We start from the raw sequence: 17,417 nt of genomic DNA, 5'->3' as shown, positions 1-17,417 counted from the left end.
TGGCTACTTGGGCCACGTAGCGACACGCGGTAAGCGGCATTCGAAGGAGTGTCAAAACTACTTGGGTTAGTTGGTTAACCGTACTTTGGTTAGGTCAAGTCAAATGTCAAATATCAGGTGACCAGAGGTCATCAAAGGTGAAATGTGCATGAAATGTTGTCTGTTTCAACAGTTATTGACAAACTGGCGCATAACTCGGGGAAGAATAGAACTACAGCACCGCGAAAAAGCGCATTCGATAGCTCTTCAACGTTCCTATAAAGTCCTCAGACTTGACCTAACATCAACGACTTAACCTCCAGAGCACAACTTGTTTAACCCGTGTCGGGCCGGGGAGGGTTAAAGGGGACAGTGGACCCCCTCCGCCCCTCTACTGAGCTGTTTTAATGAAGAACCTTTTTACTTTAATAATTATTGACTCACGAAAGCTATGACATCGTTTTTTTTCAGTACTGCGCTCCTCTCGTCGAGATGCGTCGAATGAACTATAATTTGGCATTCAAATGTCATTTGGGAAATTTGAGCTCAGGTCCAGGTCATGACCTGACTGGTAAAGGTAATGTTGCATATCAGTCGATTTGTATCGTCAAACTGAAATCATCTAAGGTGTTTTCATCGCTCAGGCATATCGCATGTCTCTATCAGAAGTTATTGAAAAAAACCTGCTGGAGGCCTACCAATCCATGACCTGACATGACCTCAAGGACATAACGAGGGGTCGTGGGTGGCATTTTTCCGATTAAGTGTGTCATTTTTAATTGTTTTCTGATGTTTAAATTCGTTAACTTTGACATTTGTCTACCTATAAAAAGAGGCACATGCCCCGACTTTCTCCCATTTCCTTATACCTAATGGAAGGGTCGCAAAATTGTCCTTACCTTTGGTCAAAGACATCGCAATTTCGAGACTTATATTTTATGTACTTACAGTGACACACTGTTTGTCTTATCAATCGCTGAAGTTATAAAGGGATCGTTCAGTCGGTATATCTATGGTGAGCATTTGCCTGTTCCGTAGCTCAGTTGGTAGAGCACCGGACTCCCCGCATTGTCTCCGCTTGCGTTTTGTCCGCCGGCCGAGCCGGAGAGAAAGTTACCGAGTGAAGGTCATTCAAATTTCAAAAACTCAATGACAATGTCACTGGGGTCACCAAAATGTTTGAGTAGGTAGGTATAACATTCATTAACTGGGGGGGGGGGAGGGATGAACTTATCTGTGCAATACGCTGTTCATTACGCGAGTAACTACAGGGTGGGCCAAAAAAAGTGTGTCACTTTTCAGCAGTAATTTCTCGAAAGTGGTAAGAGATACGAAAAAGAAACTTTCACAACTTAAAGAAAATCGTTTGACAAATTATATGATATCAATTTTAATGGAAAAGTTTTAATCGAACTGACGTTGCCATCATCATTCAGGGCGTATTTTAAGGGATTTTCACTGGGTCGGCAATCACAATTAGGGGCGGCATTTTGCACTCATAGGGGCGGCACTTGGCATCTGAGGGGGCGGCATACCTACTGATATTTAAAGGGACTATCCCACCTTTAACATGGGGTTTGAGTTGAGATAGCCAAGTTTGCGGCGAGGTTCAGAAACCACTATCTTTCTAGGTTGCAACCCCCGCGGCCTCTTGATGTTGAAGAAATTCGTTCCTTCATTTGAAAATGGGCCTTGTACAAGGCCCTATCTTCAACATGGAGCGACCGTTAGTGTGACGTCACCTCGTTTAGTCATTCTGATTTAAATGGGTTTGTTCGTTGAAAAATCGTTTAAAACTTGGTCTGAACTTTGTTGTGGTGCCTACAGAGTAAAAAGAATCAGCTTTATGACAGTAATGTGGCCTGGGGAAGGAGGTAATTTTGGGCTGTGACGTCACATATTTGAATGTTTGTGTTTGGAATATGGGAAGCCTAAGATGTTTAATGAAAAATAAATGCCAGAACCGTGTTCCTGGTCATCCAATCTATAAAGTCGGGCACAATTTAACTGGTTTTAACAACATTTTAGAAGGTGGGATAGTCCCTTTAATGACCAAAAAAGACACGTTCGACGGTTCTTTTATAACTCTTTCTAAGTAATGATTTCAGATTCAACCTAAGCTCAGCGGTATTTCCGGGATATAGTTTTTCTCTCATCATAATGCGATAAATGAAATATAATTTGATTTTACAAAAAAAATAATTTTAAAATTTTACCTGAGGTCAAGTTCATGACCTCACCAGAAATAGAACATGTTGCATACCAGTCGATCCGTATCGTCAAGCTTAAAACATTCACGCGTTTTATGGCTCTATCTAGAACAGTGGTCGGCAGGTCGCACGAGTGGTGCCCACTTTATGGGCGCTGGACGGGGCCATTACCCCCACTTGTCATACCTCATTGCTTACACAGCAAGGGTCGCTGATATTCGGCCATATCCTTAGACGTCTCTATTTTTCTGCATAGGTATAAATAAAATTCAACACATTTAAACTCTCTTTTTATGGAGAGGGAGAGCGGGTGGAGTAAGGATGAACTCATACATTTTTTATTTATTAGTTACTCGCGTAATGAACAGCGTATTGCACAGATAAGTTCATCCCTCCCCCCCCCCAGTTAATGAATGTTATACCTACCTACTCAAACATTTTGGTGACCCCAGTGACATTGTCATTGAGTTTTTGAAATTTGAATGACCTTCACTCGGTAACTTTCTCTCCGGCTCGGCCGGCGGACAAAACGCAAGCGGAGACAATGCGGGGAGTCCGGTGCTCTACCAACTGAGCTACGGAACAGGCAAATGCTCACCATAGATATACCGACTGAACGATCCCTTTATAACTTCAGCGATTGATAAGACAAACAGTGTGTCACTGTAAGTACATAAAATATAAGTCTCGAAATTGCGATGTCTTTGACCAAAGGTAAGGACAATTTTGCGACCCTTCCATTAGGTATAAGGAAATGGGAGAAAGTCGGGGCATGTGCCTCTTTTTATAGGTAGACAAATGTCAAAGTTAACGAATTTAAACATCAGAAAACAATTAAAAATGACACACTTAATCGGAAAAATGCCACCCACGACCCCTCGTTATGTCCTTGAGGTCATGTCAGGTCATGGATTGGTAGGCCTCCAGCAGGTTTTTTTTCAATAACTTCTGATAGAGACATGCGATATGCCTGAGCGATGAAAACACCTTAGATGATTTCAGTTTGACGATACAAATCGACTGATATGCAACATGACCTTTACCAGTCAGGTCATGACCTGGACCTGAGCTCAAATTTCCCAAATGACATTTGAATGCCAAATTATAGTTCATTCGACGCATCTCGACGAGAGGAGCGCAGTACTGAAAAAAAAACGATGTCATAGCTTTCGTGAGTCAATAATTATTAAAGTAAAAAGGTTCTTCATTAAAACAGCTCAGTAGAGGGGCGGAGGGGGTCCACTGTCCCCTTTAACCCTCCCCGGCCCGACACGGGTTAAACAAGTTGTGCTCTGGAGGTTAAGTCGTTGATGTTAGGTCAAGTCTGAGGACTTTATAGGAACGTTGAAGAGCTATCGAATGCGCTTTTTCGCGGTGCTGTAGTTCTATTCTTCCCCGAGTTATGCGCCAGTTTGTCAATAACTGTTGAAACAGACAACATTTCATGCACATTTCACCTTTGATGACCTCTGGTCACCTGATATTTGACATTTGACTTGACCTAACCAAAGTACGGTTAACCAACTAACCCAAGTAGTTTTGACACTCCTTCGAATGCCGCTTACCGCGTGTCGCTACGTGGCCCAAGTAGCCAAGTTATAGGGGTCGGGAGGGGGGCTCAAACAACCTCAGCCCGGCGCCGGTTAAGGGAAGGCACTATCATTTTGGGGGCGCTGCAGATATGCTAAGGGACGGCAGCATCATTTTGAGGCGCGCCACCAATTTTTTTTTTTAGGGCACTTAAACCACTTTGAGGGACACCACCGACACTGTGAGGAGCGCAATTATCTCTTTGAGCGTTGAGGGGTGGCACCATTACATTGAAGGGCGCCATGTGAGCAGTTGACAATGAGGAGCGCCTCCGATACTTAAAGAAGAGACGCCAACATTACTCGGGGGGGGGGGGGAGGGCAACATCACTTTTATTTTGAGGACGCCACCCACATTGTAAGGGTAACTTTAAGGAACGCCGCGGATACTTTAAGGGGCGGCTTCATCATATGGAGGGGCGCTACAGATGGTTAATGGGTGGCAATAGGTATGATATTTAGGGACTCCGACACTTCGAAGGGCACCACCGTTTGTTTGAGGGTGACATCATCACTTTGAGGGGCACCACCGATACTGTTCGGGGCGCCACCGACACTATAAGGGGCACCACCGACACTGCCAGGAGCACTTTGACCGGCGTTACTATCACATTTAAGGGCGCCATGAGCACATTGGGGGGCGGCACCATGACGTGGAGGGGCGTTACGGAAGGTTTGAGGGGGCGGCAACATCATTGAGGAGCGCCTCCGACACTTCGAGGGACACCAGCATTTCTTTGAGAGGCGGCACCTTGACTTTTGAGGAGAAACCACCGACACTGTAAGGGGCGGCACCATCACTTTGAGGGGCGCCACGGATGGTTTGAGAAGCGGCACCATTATGTATATGGAGGGGCGCTACAGAAAGTTAGAGGGCGGCAACATTGTATTGATGACTGATGAGTTCCTCCAAAACTTTGAAGGGCGCCACTGACACTTTAAGGGGCGGCACCAGCACTTTTAGGGGCGGCAGCATCATTTTGAGGGGCGCCACCGACTCGTTGACAGGAGACACCATCACATTTAGGGGCGCCACTGGCACTTTGAGGGAGGCACCATCACATTGAGGGGCGCCACCGATACTGAAAGGGGCGGCATCATCTTCTTGAGGGGCGGCATCATCTGCTTGAGGGGCAGCTCCATCACAATGAGGGGCTATGTGGATACCTAGAGGGGCGGCACCATTACATTGGTGGGTTCCTCTGACACTTCGAAGAGCGTCACTGACACTATAAGGGGCGGCACTAACACTTATGGGGCGGCAGCATCATTTTGAGAGGCGCCATCGACTCGTTAGCGGGCAGCACCATCACATTCAGGGGCGGCATCATCTGCTTGAGGGGCGGCTCCATCACAGTGAGGGGCTATGTGGATACCTAGAGGGGCGGCACCATCATATTGGTGGGTTCCTCCGACACTTCGAAGGGCGTCACTGACACTATTAGGGGCGGCAGCATCATTTTGAGGGGCGCCACCGACTCGTTGGCGGGCAGCACCATCACATTCAGGGGCGCCACCGGCACTTTGAGGGCGGCACCATCACATTGAGGGGCGCCACCGATACTGAAAGGGGCGGCATCATCTTCTTGAGGGGCGGTATCATCACATTGAGGGGCTCCACAGATGCTTAGAAGGGCGGCACCATTACATTGAGTGGGGCTACTAACAGATTTAGGGGCGGCACTGTCACATTGAGTTGCGGGATGATCACTTTCTATAGACGGCTGGTTCACTTCAAGAGGCGGCATTATAATTTTGGAGGGCAGCAGCCTCACTATGAATGACGGCACCTAGCCTGCATGTGCGTGCTGCATCCTAGAGGGGGCGGCAACCAGGGGCGTAGGCAGGGGGGGGGCCACTGGGCCATGGCCCCCCCCTTGGGCGCCGAAGGCGCCCTTTGCGATTGGAGGGCGCCGAAGGCGCCCTCCAATCGCAAATGCAATTGTGATATAATCGAATCGAAAAACAATCGCGACTGGAGGGCGCCCTCCAATCGCGAATGTGTTTACAGGGAAAATACGGATGGAGGGCGCCCTCGGAGGACGCCCATTCCAAATACGCCCTCCAAATACGGTTGGAGGGCTCCCTCGGGCGCCCTCCAACCACATTTGTAGGCTGTAGCTCTCTAAGCGTAACGGTGGTCGCCTATGTAAGCCGCTGTCCCGTAAATAAGCACCCTCTCACCCGAAGGCGCCCTCCTGTAGGTCGCCACCCTGCTACATATTGCCGCCCTTCTGCTGATCGGCGTCCTCATAATTATTGGCGCTCTCCTACCTATTGCCCCCTCATGTGAAATTTTCAAGGCCGCCTTTCTCATTTTTGGCACCCTATTGTTCAGTGCCGCCCTCCTACCTATTGGTTCCCTAGTCCTTCCTGTTGAATGTTAATCGGGGCCCTTCTCTTATTGGCGCCCTCGTGTTGATCGCCGCCCTCCTAACCACTGGCACCCTCCTGTTGATCACCGCCCTCCTATCCACTGGTACCTGCCTGTTGACCAGCGCCCTCCGCACAGACGCCCTCCTGTTCGTGTCATCCTCTTGAGCAAAGGCGCCCTCCTCACCATTGCCACCCCCATTTTAATCGTCACCCTTCCGCTCATTAACGACTTCCAGTTGATGACCGCCCTCCCACCTATTGGCGACCTCTTGTTGATCGCCACCCTCCTATTGGTGCTCTCCTGTTCCTCGCCACCCTCTTACTTGGTGGCGCCCTCCTGTTGATTGTTGATCGGGGCCCTCCTACCTATTGGTGCCCTCCTGTTGATCGCTGCCCTTCTATCCATTGGCGCCCTCCTGCTGCTCGCCAACTTCCTACCTATCGGTGCCCTACTATCGAAACTCGGGATGTTGATCGGGGCTCTCCTACCTATTAGCGCCCTCCTGTGGATCGCAGCCCTTCTACCTATTGGCAACATCCGTTGATCGCTGCCCTCTTATCATTTATTTACTCCTTTGGCATGTTTTTCAACTTAGTCGTTCTACGAGGGGGTACCCAAAAGAAACGGGAATTGTTTCATATCTGTTCATTCACTGATCCCTACACATCGTCACTCATGTCATTCTTAAAGTACTCTCCCTGCGAGACAATGCACCTATGCAGACGCGTTTTCCAGCTCTCAAAGCAGCTCTGGAACTCTTGCAAGGTGATGCCTTGCAGAGCCATCGTCGTTTTTGCTTTTACCTTATCAAAGTCGTCCAAATGGTTTCCCTTGAGGTCTTTTTCATTCTGGGGACCAGGAAAAGGTCACAGGGTGCCAAATCCGGTGAAAAGGGAGGGTGGATCCGTGGGGTCATGCATTTTTTGTCCAAAATTGTCTGACACTCAAGGCGGTGTGCGCTGGCACACTGTCGCGATGAAATCACCACTCCCCGCTTCGCCACCTGTTGGCGAGTTTTCGTCTCACCGTGTTTCACACACGCCGCAGAACGTCCAAGTCAAACGTCTGATTGGCAGTTTGACCAGGGAGGAACAATTTCCTTTTGCACACTTCCCTTTGCATCGAAAAAAACAAATCAGCATTGTCTTGACATTTGACTTCACTTGGCAAGCTTTTTTGGGGCGCTTTTGGGATAACATTTGACCACTTTTGAAGTGCGAAAATCATTCATAAACCCGCGTCTTGCTCACGGCAGCATATTTGTATACTACTTGAAGCATTGGAACCGTTTCAGTCGCGGACTTCCCCAGCAGGAAACAAAATTTCACAGATGCGCGTTGTTGCTCAGTTCCGCTATGCATAAAAAAAAACGACGGATCGGGCGGGAGTGCTTCAATAAATACGTGCGCCATGCGGCCGCGCCTCTTTATTTCGTCACCTCACGGTGCAGACTAAGTCCCAGGGGCCAGACTGGTTTGCCCCTAGCAGGGCAATGCCGAGCTACAACTGGCTTGGCCTACAGAGAACGATTCCCGTTACTTTTGGGTACCCCCTCGTATTGCACATAGTTGATGTCTTGCCTGTGAAAACTGCCACAAATGAACGTGCATTCAGCACAATGAATGAAGTACCTATACCTACCAAAACTATCTACGCTCTACGATGCATAAAACACGTCTTTGGTCTTAACGGATTGATCCTACTTTACGTGCATCATGGCATCTATATGGATTACGATTAAGTATTGTCAACAGGTTCGGCCGCAACAGCAGGCATCTGAAGTTTCGGTGATTGAAACTGGTTATGTGGGTAGGGGTACACTGTATGCATCAGTGAGAAGGCTATGAAGGCTGGTCTGAGGTAATTTGGATGATGTTTACGCATCTCGCGCTCCGGTATCAATCCGATACGGTGATCTGGTGCGTAGATATGCCACCGCCAATAAACTTTTATACATCGACACCCATGAGCCAAGCTTTCTATACAGTTTGTGTGGCAGCGGCCCGACCAAACCTTAGGTATTTTTTACACCTTCAAATTTGGTAAAAGAGCGAGAGGAGCTTTGAACGGTGATCGTATAAAAGGCGTGCCTAAAAAGCGGAGGAAAAGGTTGTTTTCAAAAATTTCGCGCGCCTTCGGCGCAGCATTTCAAGAACACTTGACCTTTTGTGACCTGGAGTATAAAGAATACACACGATGCAAAATCAATGCAGCACGACCTATACGAGGTTACGCAAAAAAAAAAACTGGTGGCATGGTAAAAAACGCCTCCCAACCCCCCCCCCCCCACCCCGCTGAGCGATTTTTTATCTCGCGACCGTATGGCGCCCTCCTTGGGTGAGGTGGCGCCCTCCAAACCCTTGGCCCCCCCCTTCGCGATTTTCTAAATACGCCGCTGGCGGCAACTGGGTCGGCAAACGGCTGTCACTGGGTCGGCATTCTCCGTGACTGGGTCGGCAATTGCCGACCCAGTTAACATGTTAAAATACGCCCTGTCTTCCAGAATGATTGTCAGACCCTTGCCTCCCTGCAGCCTCTTGAAGTCATAAATTAAAGGACAGCATGTTGTTTTTAGGGATGAGGGAGCAAGCTGGTCCTTCGCCACAAATGGTGACAGAGCCGCGATTGTGGCACCATCGTGCTCGTCGTGGTCAAGCGCTTTGAATGATAGTTTTTTAGGTTAGGTCACTTTAAAGGGACTATCCCACCTTTAACATGGGGTTTGAGTTGAGATAGCCAAGTTTGCGGCGAGGTTCAGAAACCACTATCTATCTAGGTTGCAACCCCCGCGGCCTCTTGGTGTTGAAGAAATTCGTTCCCTTCATTTGAAATTGGGCCTTGCGCAAGGCCCTATCTTCAACATGGAGCGACCGTTAGTGTGACGTCACCTCGTTTAGTCATTCTGATTTAAATGGGTTTGTTCGATGAAAAATCGCTTAAAACTTGGTCTGAACTTTGTTGTGGTGCCTACAGAGTAAAAAGAATCAGCTTTATGACAGTAATGTGGCCTGGGGAAGGAGGTAATTTTGGGCTGTGACGTCACATATTTGAAAGTTTGTGTTTGGAATATGGGAACTTATTGGGAAGCCTAAGACGTTTAATGAAAAATAAATGCCAGAACCGTGTTCCTGGTCATCCAATATCCAATCTATAAAGTCGGGCACAATTTAACTGGTTTTAACAACATTTTAGAAGGTGGGATAGTTCCTTTAAGATGTTGCATGTGTCAAGGTTAGGTTAAAGTCACTCGGAGTCGGGTCACAAAACTGCTTGGAGGATGGCATACTGCATATAATTCAACGTGGCGGTTCTTTCTGAGTAATTGTTTGCTCAAACGACTCGCTAGCTCAATTTGATCTGCAGTTCTTGGCGAAAAGCTCCTATGGCGCCAAACAACATTAGCGATGTCTTAGGTACCTACATAGCGTCATGCAACGTCTGCAATGCACAATTTAAGCCTCAGCGCTGGAACAATCGTGATAAATCACGATTCCATGTGCTTGAGATAGGATTGGTGCATTTCCACATACAAAACATGCCTGCAACCTTGTGTCATGTGTGTCACAGTTCACTGTATGGGAGTAGTAACGGGAAAGAGATTAGAAATGATGACTTGTTCAAGAACTTTCATGAACGTTCACGAGCTGTTTGTGAACAGATGATTTTACGTGAACATGTGACAATTAATTAATAAAGTCGTTAACTATTGAATAGACAATCAAACGAACGGTGTTTACGAACTGTATTCGAACAAATATGCAAACACTAAATCGTGATCTTACTGGTCTGGTATCTACTGTTGCGGCTTTGGTCCACTAAAAATCGCACCATTGTATTGGTTCTGCAGTCTGCACCCTGTCTTGTATCCCTCGTATCATTGTTTGAAATGATGGCGGCTCTGGTCGCTTTGTTAATTGTTCCCCGTGGCCCACGTTGTTCCCACTTTGCTCACAGTGTCGTCCCATCTCCACTTTAACCTTCTAAATACTTTGCTTAAAGCATTAAATTTGACCTACCTTTCCCGTCTGTGTTCTCAGATGACTGAGGATTCATAGACTTCTCTGAAGTATGGATGCATCAGGCCTGTTAGACGACATAGACAAGCTGTCTCGGGTCCTAGATGGACCGGATGAAGAAGAGTTTCTTGTTAATGATGACAACTACTCAGTCAAATCAAACTGTCGAGCACTCGGTGATCCATCCGGTGAGGCTCCCGCCTACGCACCGGCGTCACCTGGAAAACAAGGATGTGGCCAGGCCTCACAACCTGGCATGCCACAAGATCCAGCATGTGATGGCACAGCCTTCACAGAAGTCGAGAGTGCACAGGGTACGTTTTCTCTCCATTTTTCGGGCGGTGAATCAATTGGTGAAGAGGGCTGTGTTCCAGAACCTCAGATACTTCAGGCGACCCATGCTGATATTGTGTCCTCTGCAGAAACGTCTCATTCACTTCCGCCCGCATCATTTGCAATGACACAGGTCAAGAATGCCTTGGTATCATCATCGCAAGTGAGGAATTCCGAGACAATGTCGTCGCTTTTGCTGGCTCCCCACTCTGACGATGTGATGCAGGACTTCGAACAACTGCAGGAAACGTGTTGTCCGGACTTTGATCCTCCAGATGCTGTGATGGCCGAGAAAAAATGTGCAGAGGCTAAGAGTGCAGTCAATAATTCTGTTGAGAGCGCCCTTGTCTGGAAAGTTCATGAAGTGTCGGACAGGAACGGGTTTGAGGCTCTGCAGTCAGCTGACCTGTGTAGTAAATCATCCGAGTCAAGCACCACGGCTCGAGCCGAATTCGGGGGTGTCGACGGCGACGCGGACGCTCTAACCCAGCTGCGAACAAGATCCGGTGCCGGAACATCAGCCGAATCATCGGCGCTGCAGGGCGACATCAACAAGTTGTCCAGGGTGCTGGCAACTCCGGTGGCGCCACCGATGCCCTTCGAGTGTGTCGTCAGCCAACCGACGGAGTCATCTGATCCTAGATGCGCCCCGTCGACAATACGCAGCAAGAGCAGCGGAGGCCCGTCATCTATAGCCTCCATCTCTGGGGTGCAAGTATCGTCTGTGCTCGGTGACGAAGTGCTGTCGCAGGATGACTTCTTGGACGATACTTTCATTGGCCAGGATATCCCTGTCAACCTGGAAAATTGTCTGGCGCTGAATGCTGCCTATCAGGAGGTCGTCGACGAGAACTTGACGGACTTGGAGCATCTTCTTCGCCGCAACCGCGCAAAGCAGGCCGAGATTACTGCGCTTTTAAACTCCGACCAAGACCTTCGAAACTCTTCGCAGGGTCCAAAAAGCCGCGTTCCAAAATGGAATTGGCAGATGTTTGTTGATCATTTCGTCGACAAGGATGGTTTTGGTCCCCTCGCCAACGCCGACACCAAAACCAAAGTAGCGAAAGATGAGTACGATGATAGACGCTGGCCACGGCCATGGCTGCAGTCTGAGCGCGAGAGCCTTTTCGAGGTGGTTCTGGCAGAGGCATCGCAACGCTACTTGCGGGCTGTGCAGCATCGGGTGCGCGCTCTGCGCGAGCTACTTCAGCAACTGAATGGAGTCGCCGAGTCTAAGGAGGTTGAGGCAACGCTATCAGACATTAAGAGCAAGCTCGAAGAAGCCAATCAGCAGCTGGCCGAGGTTAAAGAGGTGTCTGTGATCGACATTCTGACCGAAATGGACGATGAGTACGACTGGCCAAAGATCGCTCTAACAGCTGCTGGTGGCCAGCGCACAGCGACAGAATGTCGCCTGCAGTGGTGTAACTTTGTGCGACCTACTATCAGTCATGCAAAGTGGTCGCCTGAGGAAGATAAGCAGGTTCTCGCCGCTTCTTCAAACCGACAATCCGGAAACCGATGGCTGGAAGCTGCCAACAAGCTCGGTCGCACTGCCTTCCAAGTGTTCCAGCGCTTCGCGGCCGTGTTGTCTGCTCCAAAACGTACCTTTTGGACCAAAGAAGATTCAGAGCACCTTATGCAAGTCGTGCGTGAAGTGGGCATCGGCAACTATATAAACTGGTCCGAAGTTGCCTTGCGCTTCCCCGACCGCAGCAGCGTTCAGTGTCACCAGCGTTACCTGAACATATCCTCGGAGCAAGTACGCGGCCGGTTCTCCGAGGAGGAAGACATTCGCCTCATCGCCGCCGTCGAGGAATTGGGAATCCGAGACTTCTCCAGGCTGAGAAAGTTCATCCCAGACCGTTCGGCGAAACAGCTACAAAACCGATACATGCGCTACCTGGCGCCCAATGTGTCACGTGGCGAGTGGACAAGGGAGGAGGACGAGAAACTGGTGCGCTTCGTGTGCGAGAACGGACCATTATGGTCGCGGGCAGCTGCTGAAATCGGCGGTGGCCGCAGTGGCGATATTTGCCGAAACCGTTTTCTCCGCATCGAAGCAGCATTCAGTGGTCGCGGTGGTGTTCCCGCCACTGGCAACCTGGGGGGCTCCGTGCATAAATTTTACTCCACTTACTACGACAATCTGCGGCCGCAGCTCAAGAGTCGGTTGGAGGGTCTGATGCCCGATGGCGAGAAAGACTCCACGGAGGCCCGACGACAGGCAGCGATGATGCTTCTCAACGACAATGTGAAGCCACTGCGCCGAGCATCCCGCTGCCCTATTTTGAAACGTGATCAGGAACGTAAGAAGGAGATGAAGGCAAGACGGAAGGCTGAGAAGTCGAAGTGGGAGTCTGCCAGCGAAATACTCTTTTCTGAAGGTGGAAGTCCGTATCGACGTGCTGAGCTGCCAGCGGCTGATGCAGAAGCAGCCGCAACCGTGGCGCGTGTCTGGTGTCTGCCGCCGCCGACTCTGAATCGCCTGGAGACGTGCGCAGAGAGCTCAATCACCGACTTCGATGCCCGAGCCCTGTCTCAATGGTGTGATGCCACGCTTCCTGATGCACCTGAGTCGTCACTTCGACAAACGGTCTCGGATGTCCTCCAGCGTGAGTACAACTGGCGTCGCATGCCACTCATGCCCGCCAGCTACGCCTCGTGCTCCGCGTTCCGTAGCCTCTTGCTACAGCGACCACGGCTTGAAGAACAAATCGCACGCAGCGTGAAAGCCCAAGACCGCAAGGGCAAGATTGCTGAATTCAACGAGAGAATAGGACAGTGGGCGAGAGCGGCAGTGTCTGGTACCGACAAGGGTGCCGAGGAGGATGAAGCGCCACCGCTGTCGGACCATGCTTCGCGCCACTTTGATCAAATGGTACGGGTGCGGATCACCGAGAAGTCACCCGGCGGTCCGCCGCGACAGTTCTACATGACTGTGTCCGCTGCTGAAGCGAAAAACCACAAGGAGCTGGCGAGTCTCATCCTCCGCCAGGTCCCAAACATGGTGAAGATGGACATCTGCAAGGCTCGTCCGGTGACTGGCGGCATGCAGCCTCCCTTGCCCCCCGGCCATCCTCCGGCGGCTGACGCAGCCGATGCCTGGCACCTGCTGCTGGCGCGCTTCGTGTCCATGTTTTTCTGGCCAGCCCTGCTTTCCCTGCAGCCACCACCGAACTCCGCTGGTATGGACGATCATCTGAGTGATCTCGACGAGTCCGATCCGGTTAACCTCAATCACGACCACCTGTGGATGCTTGAGCCGGAAACTGAGACCTCAAAGACAGTGTGGCAGCTGCGTCAGGGCATGAACAAGCGGAAGCCCGGCGCAAACAGGTCGAGGCCGAAAGCGAAGAGGAGGAAACAGCAGTAAAGGGGTTTGTGAGATCTGTATACGACGTTGCGTTCTTCAACAAACACCCAAGACAAACACCAGCCGCAGTATGCTCAGGCTGCTGCTATTGTCGCGTTGATGATCGCCAAGCCTGGTAATTGCGTACAGTGAAGCTCCTGGCATATGTGTCTGTCGTGGATGAATGCTGTGCTTTACGTGCCAGCCCCAGCTTTGATTGTTTAGTTTTCGGTATCCGTTCTTGCCGGGACCTGCGTAGTTTCAGCTCCGTGGTGATGTGCGCTTGATTTTGCAAGGCGATGAGATTTAACTAAGCAATAGAGATACCTACTGTGTTTTGTGGAACTGCCGTTGGTCACGCTGTTTTGCAGAATATTTCGTGTTTGTATTGGCCAATAAGATGGTGATGCATTGATGGTGCAGCGTGATACTGAAGATAGTACAACTTTCTAATAAAGCCAGCGTTAAAGCTTTCTCTGATTTCCCCTCGCTCAGATCGATAAGCTCTAAAGTGGTTCTATGTTACGCGTAAAACGCCGGCGCACACGAGGGCTCAGCCAATCGAGGCCAATTGCGAGGAAGTCTTTTAGTCGCACAATTGTCAGCCCTTTTTGTTTTACTCATGCGCTCTTCCGGATGATCATTGCACAATGCACATGGTTGAATGGTTGAAAGCTAAAATGACCGCCCTAGCTAAAGTGTTAATCGCTCAGCCCGTCGTGGGGGTTGCCGAGAAGCACGCCTACGAACTTTTTCGTCAATGGTTCCGGAATGGCGGCTGTTTGATCCATTCCGCTCTCTATGCTGCGAAAAGTACGCGTCCAATAACTGGGGACCATTCTGGCTCCGCTGACCGTCGGTGTCCGGGGGTGATCGCGAGAGAACAAGGGAGCAGATGGACAGTGTTTCCCTCCGCCCGTGTTTGGCAGATGGACACCCGCCACCGCCCGTGTTCAGTCGATGGCCATGAACTAAATTGCGTCACAAATCGCACGTTACGCCAGTGTGATTAGCAGGATAGTGCCAGTGGAGACTGGTCGGCAGGTTACATAGGCAGCAGCGTGCCAGAATTCAATCGAGGCAGTGTTGACATGTTTGAGCCGAGGCACCTTTTTTATATAGGACCTAAATTTAGTCCGAACCTTTTGATAGGAAGGATTCGCAAGGACAGAGCCACCGCTAAGCGTAGCTTGTTGCGGTGATCCTGCCCTCTACCCTCCGATCGCGCAATTCCAGTTCTATGGCAGAATTTAGACTTAGAGTCCAAAGTTTAACGTGCGCACACAGCCGCGCACGGCCGGTCCCCTCACTGACTTCGCCTGGTTACGGCCTGCCACCAACCGCAACCATACCTGCCAGGAGGCCCATAAATGTCGAGCGCCCGTCGCGCTTCGAACCCGGACTGTTTTAACCTGGAGCGCGTGGCGCGTGCTCTCACCACGAGGAGTCCAACGCTCTACCAACTGAGCTACGGGACCGGCAAAGGGTAGTTTACGGGACCAGGAGAAGAGTAGTTTATGAGTGCTCAAATGACCGAGGTTCACACTACTAGGTTCACGAATCAAGGCCGTTAGCGCCGCGGAAGTGAACATGAGGGTTGCACCAACGCAAGTAATTGCTATGACAAGGATGACGCCAGTGTTCACTGTTCAGTGGGTAGGGGAAGGGACACTAGTGGCTGGAGGGGATCAAAGACTGAATGAGCTAGGGCCTGGGCTGGGGGCAGGGGGGTTCGCTCCCGTGTCTTCAGCATTACAAAAAATGGCAACAGCCCGTGAGCAGCATCAGCGCTCACGCACATGTTCAAGGAAAACAACATGTAATTAGCTGCTGACGACGGCCCTCTCCACCAATCAGCGCTTGGTAACTCGAGCGCTGATTGGCTGGTAGCAAACGCGTCATATGTGGGTCTCATTTTTTGCTATCAGTGAACGCGTTATTTAATACACAGTGGCCTATGGAGAATGGCACGCGGAATTGAAGGTCAGTGTTTTATTGCTTCGTACATGCGAATGGGGGTATTTGAGTGGCATTTGCCACCATTTTCGAAATCTACAGTGAATTTCTGATCGACTCATGTATATATTTTTATGAATTTCACAGTATTAGTGCTACATAGTCGGTGTTTTATGTTGGTGTTGTTTCTCTCGACCTTTGTCTTGGACTTAAATCATATCTTTTCTTGAAAGTGCTTGCCATAACCAGGTCTAAACTGTATCTGTATAAAGGGCATATGTGTTGAATATGAGGGGAAAGTAGTAATGACCATTCTGCCTATCAAACTGCCAGAAGGTGTGCTTGTAAGGTGATTGAAACTGCAGTACGGGTTGCAGATGTGGGTTTGACATTAGCATTGTTGTTGTAACCTCACTTGCTCTAATAAAATGGCAACATGGGGTTATGTACACACTATTGCACAGTCTGGTATCAAGCTGGTTGATAGGTATGTGGAGGATAATGAAAGCATAAAAGAATAGGAGCGTTGCGTCTTGTGACTTATGTCAAGTCATTTTAAATCAAATGATTGTGATTGTAACTTTTACTTCAATTATTATTGCAAGTTTTGACCTTTTAAATCATCAAATTTTATGTGTACCAATTTCATATGCCTGTGTAATGTCTGTGTGGCTTTGTGCAGTGTGCGTGTCTTGAAACAAACCAATTTCTTTTGTACCTTTTTGTACTTCAACAAATGTATGTCAAAGGACAAAAATGTCATGTCTATTATCATTGACACTACTACAGCTAACCCTGCCTGTATTCCTATCTTTCAGAGGCATTCAATTCAATCTGCTTTCCAGTGCAGTACCAAGGAGGCTGCAACTGAAACTCGCACAAAGGCAATCAAGTGTCACTTCATCAGCCTACAGTAACACTGCCCATCTGTAATCAAGATATGGATGAAGGGGCATAGAAGAACAACCAGTTCAAACATGAAAAGATTGTATTTTGTTTTGGATTATTTCTTAGCATAACAGAACAATACACTTGCTGCTTTTTATGTTTGCCCTGTGTGCAGTTTTGAATAATTTTAACCATGAGATGCTTTTGTCAACTATTCTCTTTACATAAGCTTCCTTTGTCATGCATGTGTAATTTTGAGTTTACATGCATGATGTAGGCACATTTCCCTTGGCTTCATAGAAGTTAAAACTACTTGCAAGCTTTGGTTATGGACATTGGTGCTATATATGATGCTTCAAATGTGTCCAGTAGTTGATGAAGGGAGAAGAGGAGTAGAACAGCTGATAGCTATTACCAAAAGTATGTGCTTGTCTGCACTTCGGGCTGTTTTACTTCCTTGAGTTAAAAAACCCTCATCTTTTGTTTCTTTCCTGTGTGCCCATTGTTTCCATGGTGCTATACGTAAACGTCAAGTTTGAAGTTGGTATCCAAGTGAGCAAAATGTGTATTATTTCAGTCCGTCTTGAATCATTCGTCTTGAATTATATCCCTAACTGACATCCTGTTATTTGTCCTGCAATGTCTGTGCCTGTGTCCGCCCTTACCTCCGGCTCCAGCCTCCAACCAGCCCTGCTGAGCTCTGCTCGCCGGCGC

At 49.1% G+C, this 17,417-nt stretch overlaps 1 protein-coding gene across 1 annotated transcript in view; it reads left to right on the top strand.

The window, feature by feature from the left end:
* Positions 1–14,332, top strand: part of LOC122377631 — a 32,489-nt gene extending 18,157 nt beyond the window's left edge. Inside the window, exon 2 of the mRNA XM_043357898.1 lies at positions 10,193–14,332. Coding sequence (XP_043213833.1) covers positions 10,224–13,880 — 3,657 coding nt within the window. The 5' untranslated portion in view covers positions 10,193–10,223 and the 3' untranslated portion in view covers positions 13,881–14,332. The remainder of the gene's footprint in view (positions 1–10,192) is intronic.
* The last annotated feature ends 3,085 nt before the right edge of the window (positions 14,333–17,417 follow it).

Source organism: Amphibalanus amphitrite, unplaced genomic scaffold, assembly GCF_019059575.1.
Source record: "Amphibalanus amphitrite isolate SeventyFive unplaced genomic scaffold, NRLGWU_Aamphi_draft 000048F_arrow, whole genome shotgun sequence".
Classification (NCBI taxonomy): domain Eukaryota; kingdom Metazoa; phylum Arthropoda; class Thecostraca; order Balanomorpha; family Balanidae; genus Amphibalanus; species Amphibalanus amphitrite.
This window is presented reverse-complemented; position numbering and strand designations above follow the sequence as displayed.